At 38.3% G+C, this 12897-nt stretch overlaps 1 protein-coding gene across 1 annotated transcript; it reads right to left on the minus strand.

The window, feature by feature from the left end:
- Positions 1-1075: 1075 nt before the first annotated feature.
- On the minus strand, positions 1076-12610 carry LOC115589407 (Fc receptor-like protein 5). The gene is made up of 5 exons (XM_030430248.1): positions 12559-12610; positions 12427-12459; positions 2533-2799; positions 2138-2390; positions 1076-1112 (listed from the first exon to the last, which is right to left on the minus strand). The coding sequence occupies exons 1-5, from the start codon at positions 12593-12595 to the stop codon at positions 1076-1078; spliced, it is 627 nt and encodes a 208-aa protein (XP_030286108.1). The 5' UTR covers positions 12596-12610.
- Positions 12611-12897: the final 287 nt, after the last annotated feature.

Here is a 12897-nt window from a genome sequence, read left to right on the forward strand (position 1 = left end):
GAAATGTGTTGTTAGATGGTTGTTATGCTGCTGCTCTATCTCATGAGATCAGAGTATGTGTGTGTGTATTTATATAGTTAAAAAACATCTAATAACAGAAGAAGAAGGTCTCACCATCGGACGCTCGGTAGCAAAACAAAACAAGCAGAGGAATAAAAAGAACGATTCCACAAACCAGCCCAATAATTAACGGAACAGCAATCGAAGACCTTTCAGGCTCTGTTGCAATAAATAGGAAAAATGAACTGTTGATGAACTTTTATCATGGCATGTTTCTAAAACTGAATGTGCTGAATCCAACAGGTGAAGTTGTTTTAAACTGAAACTACTTCAGTTCAGTTTTTGACTCACTTTTTTCCACAGAAAAAAACACAGATGATAAAATGCAGCAATTATTAGATACATTATTATTTTACCAATATTAAAACAAACAATGATTTTAGAGAGGGCCTTCAGGTGTTTATGCGTTTTCAGCATTCTACACGTTTGGAAATGAGGGTGAGGAGAGGGGTATTGAGTTGGTTGAATTTCAAACCTCACTGTGAGAGGCCAGTAAATCCTACACACATTGACCTTAAAACTGAAGTACAGATCACCCTTAAACCTACAAAAACTTGATGCATGCTACATCCAGTCCTCGTCATTATGAGGTGAGGTTGGCACTGCCAGCATGCAGTAGAGGTTTAATTAAATAACTTACGATGTTTATGAATTGAAAACATTACTTGAGACATCATGAAGCAGAGTATTGGACAGAACCCTTAAAATGTCAGTGTCCTGTACTCCTCAACACACAATGGGATCATGTATATTAGAAAAAAACAAATTTAGTGAAATCATACCCTGTATAGTGATGTTGACTGCGTTGCTGAACTCTCCTGATCAGGACTCACACCAGTACACTGCAGCACTGAGCCTGTTAGTATTTAGTTTGCATGTAGATCCATTCATTGTCCCCCAGGTGGTGCAGTCTGACAGGTATCTGTCCTCAGGTGATAACCTCTTCACTCTCCACTCAGTAGAGTTTCCCTCACAGCTCAGTGAGACAGAGTCAGAGGTGAAGTGTTGAGCTCTGTCAGGACTCACTGTGAGAGACGCTGATGAGTGAAAATCTGAAAAACAACATGTGATAAGAGGTCAAACAGAGCACAGAGATCTTTAGATTATGAACTCCACAATTCAAATATTAATTTGCTGAGGATTAGAGCAAATATTGAAACAAGCTGCAGTTTTGGTGAAATTGTGATTTTTATCTTGAAATTTAAAATATGGTTGACTTCTTTGGTTTTTCATTTCCTGTATTTGACAGTTTTGTCTGTCTACAACACCTACATGACCACTAACCACATGTGTTTTGACCCTACATGTCCTGCTCATTGTGTAAAAAGCAATCAGTATCCAAAGTAAAACCACTCTATTAAAGTCAAAAGGACAGAAGAAAAAAGGAAATTCTGTCCCATCCAGTCTTTAAAATCATCCAGGAAGGTGGACAAGAGAAAGTTTGACTTGTTGCCATTGTGACAATGAAAATCAAAAGGTCACAACAGTCAATTCATTGCTTCCATTTGAGCAGTATGAACACACACAGCCAATTATTTGTCAAACGCCAAGTTACAGCATGTTATTTGCAGAGTTGATGACATGACAAGAAATAGACTGACCTGCAGACCAGATGAACTCAGATCTACTGAAATAAGTGTCATACCCTGGATCTCCTCTTCTTGCTTTACACACATATCGTGCTGTGTGTGTCTGTCCATGAACAATGTAGGAGTTGTGTTTAGTTCCAATGGTGGTGTCAGGTAGCGGCTCATGTCTGTAGCTATTTCGTGATGGATCAGGAACAGTCTTATACCAGTAGAACCTCCATCCTGCAGATTGATCTTTAACACTGCAGTTCAGAGTTACTGAGGCTCCAGCACTCAGCCATGATGGAGACACAGTGATGACAGGCAGGGGTTCTGTTGGAACATGATTTTTTATAATTGAAAACATGTTTGTTAATATGTTCAAATCAAATACATCCTTTACAAAATACAAACTGGAAGATTTGCATTTAAAACATATGTGAACCAAAAACTGTATAATCTTCACTTAAAAAAATATTTGATGTGACTTACTGTCTGATACTGTCAGTTTGAAGGGATCACTCCAATCTGTTGAAGACTTTTCACTTTTCTTTCTGCCCTTACACCTGTAGACTCCACTGTCAGATTTAGTCTTAAATATAAGTTCTTTTTTACTTGAAGGTTTTTCTGAGCTGGTTGTTTTCCATTCATACTCCCACTCAGTGTCTCCTCCATCTTTGATCTCACATCTGAGAGTGATCGTCTCTCCTCTGTATATTTCAGACCAGTTTGTCTGCAGAGTCACAACAACCTTGTTTGGAACTGTTCATGTTCAAGAATTCACAGAAAGGAACATAAATGACAAACAGTTAAATCTAAATCATGTCTTTTTTTCTAATCAGTCAACAAATATAAATACAGTATATCATTTAAAATTCTGTCTCCAAACAAATGTCAAACTCACCCTTTTTGTAGATAGTGACTGAATCACTGTACTCTGTGTAGTAAACTGGCTCTCCTCTTCCTCCTCTGCACCAGTAGACTCCTTCCTCTGAGACTCTGATTGGTCCAGCTGAGAGTTGAGAGGTCAGAGGTTCAGATGTTTTCTCTCCTCTGTACCAGAAGTATTTCCAACCAGATGATGATGGGTTCACAGAGCAGGTCAGGGTCACACTGCCCCCTACAGGAATGTCTCTGTCATCAGCCCTCAGTTCAGCCTTTGGTCTGTTTGCTGCTTGATTTAGAACAAAGACGTAAACAAGGAAATTAGTGTTTAAGTCAAAATGAAATAGTGCATCCACTACAGGCAAGAAAAATGAGAGATACTTGAATTTTTAAACTTCTCAAAGATGCAGTGATTGATATTGTTAACTTTAACATTAAATTATTTCCTACATAATGGAGTCATACTATTTTAATCATGGACATCATATCCCTGAATCTGTAACTATCCAGGAGAACAATTCAGCAAATTTACAATCAGCAAGCCGAATGAGACATTTTCTTATCTTGACACAGCAGTCAGAACAAATATGCTTTGATGAGCTCTGTAGGAACATGCAATTCATCAGCAAGCCTCAATCATTTGTGAATTGTGACACTACTGTTTGTGATCTGTGTGATTAACGTAATGAAGTTTGATATCATCTTATTTGAAAAGGAGGTGTGCGTTAGACTGACATGACACCTGTCATGAACAGTAAGGAGTCTTTATGAATGTTTATGACTGTTGTTATTTAGTGTCAGTCAGTCAATTATGTCACTTAAATGCAAAACTGATGTTGTTTCAGGTGTCATGACATTATCACTACGGACAATTTAGATTAATTGTTTTAAATTCACCCTTACCTGACATCCAGCTCTGTGCTGACTCTTGTCCTGAGTGTTGACACTTGTAGAATCCTTCATCTGACTTTGACACTGTAGAGATATTTAACTCCCATCTGGTGTCATTTTGAATGAGTTTCTCATTGTGATAGAAAAACACAATGGAGTCAAATGTTTGACTTCTTAATTTGCAGCTCAGACTAACAGAATCTCCATCAGACTCAGTTACAGGACGGGCAGGGCTCAGCAGGATCATATTTTTATCTGTTAAACGGTCAAAGAAAACGAGGTTTCAGTCAGAGATCAGCTGCTTGAGAAACTTCAGCACAACTACATATGCATTCATTTTTTCTAATTGCTCACTGATTTAACAGAGGATCATACAATCTGATGTTTTATCAAACACCTTGAGTCTCTTACTGTATGTGTCACCTTTTACCAAATAAACACCAGGGCCCGTATTCACAAAGAATCTTAAGGCTAAAAGTAGCTCCTAACAGGCAAATTTAGGAGCAACTCCTAAAAATAATGGGCGTGTCAGTCGTAACTTTAGGACTCCTAATTTTTGAAAATAAGAGTTATTCACAAAACATTGTAGGCCTAAAAGTAGCACCTAAGTCTAGGAGACCTTAGAAGTAGTCCAGAGGACTCTTAACTCACTAAGACCTATTCACAAAAAGTCCCAGAATGGCTGCAGTTAATCCACGACCGAATGTTTTGGAGACGCTAAATGACAGGGAATTATTAAAACGATATTGGATGGACCGCGAAGGGATTGAAGTTGTGCTTGACGCAATAACTTCCTTAACCAACCGAAACAATCCAATAACGCAGCAGTTAAAGTGTTTGGCAACACTCTGGTATTTGACTACGGGGAAAATGCAGCTCTGCAACGCGGATAATTTAGGGATATTACAGCCATCAGTAAGACACTCTATCTACCAAATCATCAACGTGCTCTGTCGACCATAATCCGTCAGTTTATCCGGTTTCTTTAGACCAGGGGTACTCATATACAAATCTTAAAGGGCCACAAAGATTTTTTTGAATGACTCAGAGGTCCATGTATTGAGGTCGGTCAGGCCACATGCAATAATACTGTAATATTCAAAACAAAATGTCCTTTTCATTCTAAACAACAAAATACGAACTAAAATAAAATGTAATTTCCATTTTAAAATAAATTAAAATACGTAGTTGAATATTTCCTCTTTTTGTTTGCCTTCAAACATTGTGTCCATCACTTCAGTCATGCATTATTTTATTTCATTGTGACATAGATGTGACAAGAATCCTGCTTGCAGCTTGATATGACGACTTCAGTGCATTTATTTGTGTTTTGCTTATCTCTGATAATTTTGAGGAAATGTCTCTTCAAATTCCTATGCTTCGTCTCATAATGCCGTTTCAAATTGGAAATCTTCATCACAGCTTCTCCTGGCATATTGTAACGCCACTTGTGGACTGTGGCGCAATGGATCTTGGGTATTCTGTTGTTGTTGGTGTAATTATGGTTCGTGAATGTGTTTGTGAATAAGATGATATGTAAGATGGTTGTGGGTTATTTCACGTCATTTGTTCTGTGATTAAATGGTGTTTTAACAAGGATGATACAAATTTTGGCACCGTGAGTGAAAGGGTGTTTGCCGGGAGAAACTCCCCGTCCGTTACACTCTGTGCAACATTAAATATGCATGAGATCGCTAACATTAGCTAAAACTTGTCAAACTGCGTAAGATAGTAAAGTAAGACGAAGGATTTAAAACCGCTGCACTGTCAGATTGTCCCGATTGGAGGCAGAATAAATGCAACTTTGAAGATCTTATTTCTGTGAGTTGCCGATTATCACTGTCCACTTTGTCATAACAGTTTACTTGGAAACACGCCATATTCAATCTCTTACCACCAGCAAAATGTGAATACGCGAAGTGCTCCGAAAACGACAGTGAAAGTTAAAAGTTGCGCTCTGTCTGTGTATCGTTGGCATGGAGACAAGTCCCGGTATACACGTGCTGACCCAACCAAAACACATAGTGAAGGAATAATAGTTCGGGGGCCACAAACAGGAGGCCGGCGGGCCGGATGCGGCCCGGGGGCCGCCTATTGAGGACCGCTGCTTTAGACAATCGCCAACAACACAGAATTTAGCCAAATTCATGGAAATTGCAGGCATACCCGGTGTGATCGGTGACATTGATGGGATGCATATTAAAATAATTGTACCTTCTCAGGATGAAGACGTCTTTGTCAATCGGAAAAAGTTGCATTCTATCAATACACAAATTGTCTTTGACGCACGTTACAATATACTGGACAGTCAGTGCGTTTACATGCACAGTTTAGTCGGATTATAGCCATAGTTCGACTATGCGTCTCAATCAGACAACTACTATTGTCCGAGTATACATGCCGGTGAGAAAATCGAATTACTGGCCGAAGCATGTCATCCCCCGGTACGATAGGTGGCGCTGTACACATTTCAACTAGTGATAATAGTGCTACCGCCGGCTGACCTCTTTACGTCACCAGCTGCCTCGGCATTCGAGAAAGATGCCGTGCGAATAGCGAGGACAAGCTACATCTTTGTACATTTCGTTCAAAGTGTACATGATAATTACACAAACTAGATGCACAATGGCGCTCTTTCTTGTCGTTATTTCGGAGGAAAGCTGCCGCCACCGCCGCCTCCGTCCTTCTACTTCCGGCTCACGACCCCGGGAAAAAAGTCCAGAGCCTGCGCACAACGCAAAATTTGATCCGATCTGATGGAACGTATACATGCAGGAGTAATGTGACTATCAATCAAATAACCTAGGTGTGTTAATCCGACTATGAGAAATCCGATCCGGTCCGATTTTAGTCAGACTAAGGTATATACATCCATTTAAAAAAATCCGATCATAGTCGGACTAACCCAGTAATTCGTTTTCTTGTGTGTCATGTAAACGCACTGATTGTTGCAAAATGACCCGGATCAACACACGATTCCCGAATTTTAATGGAGAGTGGTTTGACGCAGCTTTTCGAGCGGCACCATGTACCAGCTGGATGTCACTTGCTGGGGGACAGTGGGTATCCATGCAAAAGGTGACTCCTGACACCTTACCTCAATCCACAGCCAGGACCACAGTTGTCGTCACTATAAATGACGGGCTGTCATTTATAGTGTCACAACATAGTCCTATTAATAATAATTGATAATTGGCCTACGTGGACAACTAACAGGGCAAATGCCCCTTTTATTGACACATTTTTCGTCGCAATCTTCTGATTTTTATTTAGCCAAAGCGTTTTTGTTTGGGGGGGTGCACTTAATTCTCCTCATGAATACATTTCTTTATCCAATATCTTTTCATAGGCTTTGTCATGGGCTTGTAGGCAACATCCTTATTTTCAGCCTAAATAACTTTTCAATGGGCTGCCCTGTTACTTAACAACCAATCACCGCTTCTAAGTGCGTCCTTATAAATTGTCGTCATCCATAGCAACAGAGAGTTACTTCTAGTTTAGGAGTTCACTGTTTTCATAACTAAAAGTAGGTCTCAGTGGCTTTGTGAATTACTTTTAAGAAATGACTCCTACATAAAAAACTTTTAGTCCAATTTAGGAGTACTCCTCACGTTAAGATAAAAGTCTTTGTGAATACGGGCCCAGATGTCAACAGGGTCCTACAAACCACACAGTGCTTTAAAGGTCCAGTGTGAAGGATTTAGGGGGTTCTACTGGCAGAAATGGAATATATACTATTCATGATGTTTAAATTAGTACAATCGCCTGAATTAAGAATCGTGTTTTTTCACCTCAGAATGAGCCTTTTATCTGTGCACAGAGCAGGTCCTCCTCCATCAAGTCTACCATAATACACCTCCATATTTCTACAGTAGATCAGAACGAACAAAACAAACTCTGGCTCTAGAGAGAAGCTTCACGTTTTTATGTGTTAGTGTTCTCCTATTTGCTTAGACACAGAGTGGGGAGAGGGGTATTCCATTGGTTGAATGTGAAACCTAATTTCTGGAGGCGACTAAATCCTACACACTGGAACTTTAAACATGTTCACTGACATAAAAACTGAAGTCCAGATGACCCATAAACCTACAGAAACCTGCTGCATACTGCATCCAAACCTCATCACAGTGAGGTGAAGCTGGCACTGCTAGCATGTAGTACACGTTTAAGATCACAGTTTAACTATATAGGTCACTATTTTCATTAATTTAAAACCATTATTAACTGGAGAGATCATGAAGAAGAGTTTTGGGAGGAACACACAATGGGATGTTTGAAATAATTTATATTAGATACAACTAAATGTAGTGAAATCATACCCTGTATAGTGATGTTGACTGCGTTGCTGAACTCTCCTGATCCAGACTCACACCAGTACACTGCATCACTGAGCCTGTTACTCTTTAGTTTGCATGTAGATCCAGTCATTGTCCCCCAGGTGGTGCAGTCTGACAGGTATCTGTCCTCAGGTGATAACCTCTTCACTCTCCACTCAGTAGAGTTTCCCTCACAGCTCAGTGAGACAGAGTCAGAGGTGAAGTGTTGAGCTCTGTCAGGACTCACTGTGAGAGACGCTGATGAGTGAAAATCTGAAAAACAACATGTGATAAGAGGTCAAACAGAGCACAGAGATCTTTAGATTCAAATAGTGTTTAGTGTTTTGTTTTTTTTCTTTTTATCGCAACAATTATTATGTTTTTCCGTAATTCCTTTATCACTGTTTGTAGTGACATGGGTTGTTTGTTTTTTGTTTTCAAATGAAAAACAAGGAAACTGAATCCACATCACAGCCCGATTTTGTCTTTTGGATATTCCTTTTTTGTTTTTCCTTTTGAAAAAATACATGGAGAAAACCAGGTCAGGTGACCCAAAAGTAAAAGTAAATATATAAAAATAAAAGCACATAACATAAAAAGGGCCATTCTATGATATAAAAACACATTCCAGCATTACTAATTTACTAACAAACCAATTAATTAACTAAATAAATGAATAAATAAGGGCCGATGAAGATATGTCAGTATCTCTCCAGTATCTTGAAAACATTTGTTCATCACAGACAGAAAATAGATAAACAGAGGTGATGATATAAAATTAAAAACTGACCTGCAGACCAGACAAACTGAGGTTGACTGTAATCAGTGTAATACACTGGATCTCCTCTTCCAGCTCTGCACACATATCCTGCTGTGTGTGTCTGTCCATGAACAATGTAGGAATCCTGTTCAGTCCCACTGCTGCTGCCAGGTAGCAGCTCATAGCTGTAGTAGCTGACTGATGGATCAGGAACAGTCTTATACCAGTAGAACCTCCATCCTGCAGATTGATCTTTAACACTGCAGTTCAGAGTTACTGAGGCTCCAGCACTCAGCCATGATGGAGACACAGTGAGGACAGACTGGGGTTCTGTTGGAAAATGATTTTTCAGAATTAAAACATGTATTGATAGAGGATCAAATATAATTTAGAAATCAAATATTTGATGTGACTTACTGTCTGATACTGTCAGTATGAAGGGATCACTCCAAGCTGTTGAAGACTTTTCTGTTTTCTTTCTGCCCTTACAGCTGTAGTCTCCACTGTGGAATACAGTAGCAAAACTAATACTCAGTTCATTTTGATTTGAAGGTGTTTCTGAACTGGTTGTTCTCCATTCATACTCCCACTCAGTGTCTCCTCCATCTTTGATCTCACATCTGAGAGTGATCCTCTCTCCTCTGTATATTTCAGGCCAGTTTGGCTGCAGAGTCACAACAGCCTTGTTTGGAACTGTTCGTGTTAAGAGTAAGAAAACACAAATGAAAAAAAAAGACAACTCCATTTTGACAGTGAGAAACAGGGTCAACTGTTTGGACAATAGTTGATGAACAGGAAAAAAAAATAAGTAAGAATTTGTAAATAAATAAAAGACAATTGCTCACCTTCAGCATGTCCATAGAGGAGTGGATTGAGCACTAAAATAAAGATGATAAGTTCATTAAACAACAATGACAACAACAACAATAAGTATTAAAAATCCAGCTGGAGTTTCATCAGCCTCTTATCAATCGACAGCATCACACATTTCTGTTTTTATATTCTACCACAGAGGAAAGAAACAAATAAAACAATCTCTCATATTCATTACAACAGCTTGGACTAAATGCTGTACATGCATTGTGGTAACAGACAAATCAGCAACAGAGCTCATGTGTGTAAAACAACCATGTTAATGAGTCTGACACTGAAAGTCAACAAATTAAATAAGTGACAGATGTACTCACAGAATAACTCCAGCGCAAAGAGCAAAATGTGCCCCATCTTCACATCCAGCCAGACGCTCTGCTTCTGAGAGAAATGTTTTCTTCAAATATGTTAAGTTAGTGACTACACAAATTTTCTTCAATTTCATCATCTGATAAAGTGTCTCATCTTCCTTCCGTTTCTCCACATATCTCTTAGAACACGTTTACACTTCCTGTCAACTGCAAAGATACACTGACTTATTTTTCTGCAAAAGTTTGTGTTGATGAAAAAATGTTATACTAAAACATGGCATAAGCATCGGTGAAATTGGAAAATACGCCACCTGGTATGGGGACACAGGGACCCCCTTCCCAGAGCCATTATAGTTAAGTTGTGACTCAAATAAGAGACTCCTCAACTTTAAGTTATATAGTTACATGACCTGTTTAATGTTTCGTTTTTTTCGTTTTCTTCCGCTTTCTCCATGCGGGTCGCGGGTGACCTGTTTAATGTTCTCTCCACAAACCCTTTTTAGAAAGGGCACCACCTCTTTCAATTAACTCATCAACTGATTAATGAGTTCAGAGGAAACTTTTTCACATCAAATGAATAACGGATCCATCTGAAAGTTGTAATTCTGATGACACTGACCTCTCCCTCTGTCCTTCAAGAAAACACAAATACAACAACTCCATTTGATATTTATTGAACTACTCAGGGACATGGATGATGAATAAGGACCATTACACATATATACATTTGCACATACTGCATGTACATAATGGATGAATGACTTGTAAATGTGTGTAAATGTGTGTCAACTGTTGCTGACTGATGTACACTCATGTGGTACGTGCATTTCCTCATATCATATCTTATCAGTTATCACGAAAACTCATCAGATAGCAGAGCGGAAACCTGCAAACGAGCAGCTTTTGAAGCAGAGTTGGAGTTTCACAAGATCAAAGAGATAACATGTTCTGCTACAGCTGCATAAACTGGTAAACCAAACTGTTGGGATGTGCTGTGTTTCACATATAATACATTAGATGTTATATATGTTTAAATCTTTAATCAATCAAAAACTACAAAAGATGCTGACTTTTAATGTTGTATAACAGTGTCTACAGGAGTTTAAAAAAATACAAATAAATAAAGTGACAGTATGATATACCAGAGAACAATAACAGAACACAAACATTAGCACTAATTATTATATAAAACATCTGTTGAAAATTCAAACCATATCTTACTCTTAAATGATCTGCGATTAGACAGATGTTACGAAATACTGTCTGATATTTGGACAGCACTGCTGCACACAGTGATTACCTTAGACGTTATTTTTCGTGCTGTCATCCGCTCCATTGGTTTTGTTGATAGCGATTTCTTTATTGACCTGATAGAAAAAGCAAAGGAATTGTTTAAATTGTTTGAATACAACTATCTATGGTGGCGTTATGTTTATAACTGGTAAAATGACTGTTGTACTTGACTGTTCCTGCAGTTGATCTCATCTGTACATTCATGCAAACAGAGCTCTCCTCTGGTTCATCATCTGTACGAAGAATCTGATGAATGCATGAAAACAAACTTCCTGTACTTTGTTTAGACACTGCCGACCTACCAAGAGCTTTCAGCTATTGCATGTCATTCTCACCACGTGAAAAAAAGTATTCAGTCTTTTCAGCTGTTTTTTTTTCCTACATCAGTAAAAGAATATGTGGCATCATTGGTTTAATGTGAATTGTTAATATCTTTTAAAACTTAAAGGATTTTCATTTTCATTATCCATCTTTGTTATTCTTGTAATGTCTAGTTCATCATGCAGACTGGATTCTACTTTTTTTATAAATGGTTTGGTAAAAGGCCTTTATGAACACATCAACACCTCTTTGACATCAGGATTTAAAATTTGTTCTGCTTAAAATCTGTTTAAAATGAAAACATGTAGTGATTTTGGCATTAATAACAATGATGTTTAACTCCCAGAACAACATGCTGATTGTGTGTTTTCCCAGCCACCTCCACTTCATCTTGTTCTCAACTACAGTATTAGCAGCAGTACTGTGTAAACTTTCCTCATGAACAATCTCCCAATTCCAGATATTGATCAATAAAACTGAACAACATAAAGGAAGCATCCTCAACTCTTTGTTTCTGTTAACAAAGTGAAGGAGGTCAAACCAGTAGCCCATTGTTGACATGATGAAGGAGATTTAAACAGTTTTCTTTTTTTGTTTTCAGAAAAGTGAGAGGTACTGGACTAACATGACTAACAATCACTTTCCCTTCACACGTTGGTCATTGTTTAAGAACATAAAGACTGTAGGTTGTTTATTCCATTAGAAAATACTAAACTCACCAGTTTCTACAGGTGCATTCTGATTCTGAAAACCAAAACTGACATTCTGCATCCCTAATGAATAGTGAGTTGTTTTTTTGTTTGTTTGTTTGCTTTTGCTTTATCTATGACCTATGAACAAGATTTAATATTTTCTATTTCTAACAAAGCAGTTTGAACATGTTTTTCTACACAGCTTCAGTGAACCAAACTAAAGCAGCTTTACAGTCACTAAACTTATTCCAGGGTGAAGTCAGTGGTATCATGCAGAGCTACACTTTCCAAGTAGCTTCCTTTAACAACTGAGCACTAATCCAGTCATTTCATAATGTGCACTGAGTAAAATGAAACATATGGAAAAACACAACTGCAGAAACAAGTGATCAAGAGTGATACAGTAGGAGACATATAGGACAAACATAATCAGTCAATATAGAAAAGATAACTAGTCACCTTCAGCATGTCCGTACAGGAGTATATTCAGCACTAAAATAAAGATTCAAACTTCATTAGACCAGAATCAAATACAACTACTACACTGATATAAATACTGAACATCACATAGAAAGTCACAGATGTACTCACAGAATAACCCGAGCACACCGAGCAGAGTGTGCCCCATCTTCACATCCAGCACCCACACTGTCGGCACTATCTTAGAAATTTGAGAGCAGAGTTTTTCATCAACTTCCTCGTCTGAGTGCAGTTCTCTTTCTGTTCTTAACTTTCACACAAAGAACTGCAGTGGCTTTGACCACAGCATACTTTGACATGTTTACACTTCCAGGCCACTGTGAATAAATTATTAGCTCATCTCTCTTGCAAAGGTTTGTTCCTCATCCTAATTTCACATCCAAGAAACATAAGATCATTGGATTTAATCACATTCCATAACACTAACATTTTATTGTTATCTAATCTGCA

The sequence above is a fragment of the Sparus aurata genome, chromosome 10 (genome assembly GCF_900880675.1).
Source record: "Sparus aurata chromosome 10, fSpaAur1.1, whole genome shotgun sequence".
NCBI lineage: Eukaryota > Metazoa > Chordata > Actinopteri > Spariformes > Sparidae > Sparus > Sparus aurata.

What these genes read in the sequence shown, in the direction of transcription:
- LOC115589407 (XM_030430248.1), bottom strand. Translation starts at nt 12,595, where the DNA reads ATGGGGCACACTCTGCTCGGTGTGCTCGGGTTATTCT. An exon ending in AGTCACTATCTACAAAAAGG is followed by an intron (nt 2,391 to 2,532) that starts GTGAGTTTGACA and finishes GAACATGAACAG; the next exon opens with TTCCAAACAAGGTTGTTGTG. An exon ending in GATTGGAGTGATCCCTTCAA is followed by an intron (nt 1,113 to 2,137) that starts ACTGACAGTATC and finishes GTTGTTTTTCAG; the next exon opens with ATTTTCACTCATCAGCGTCT.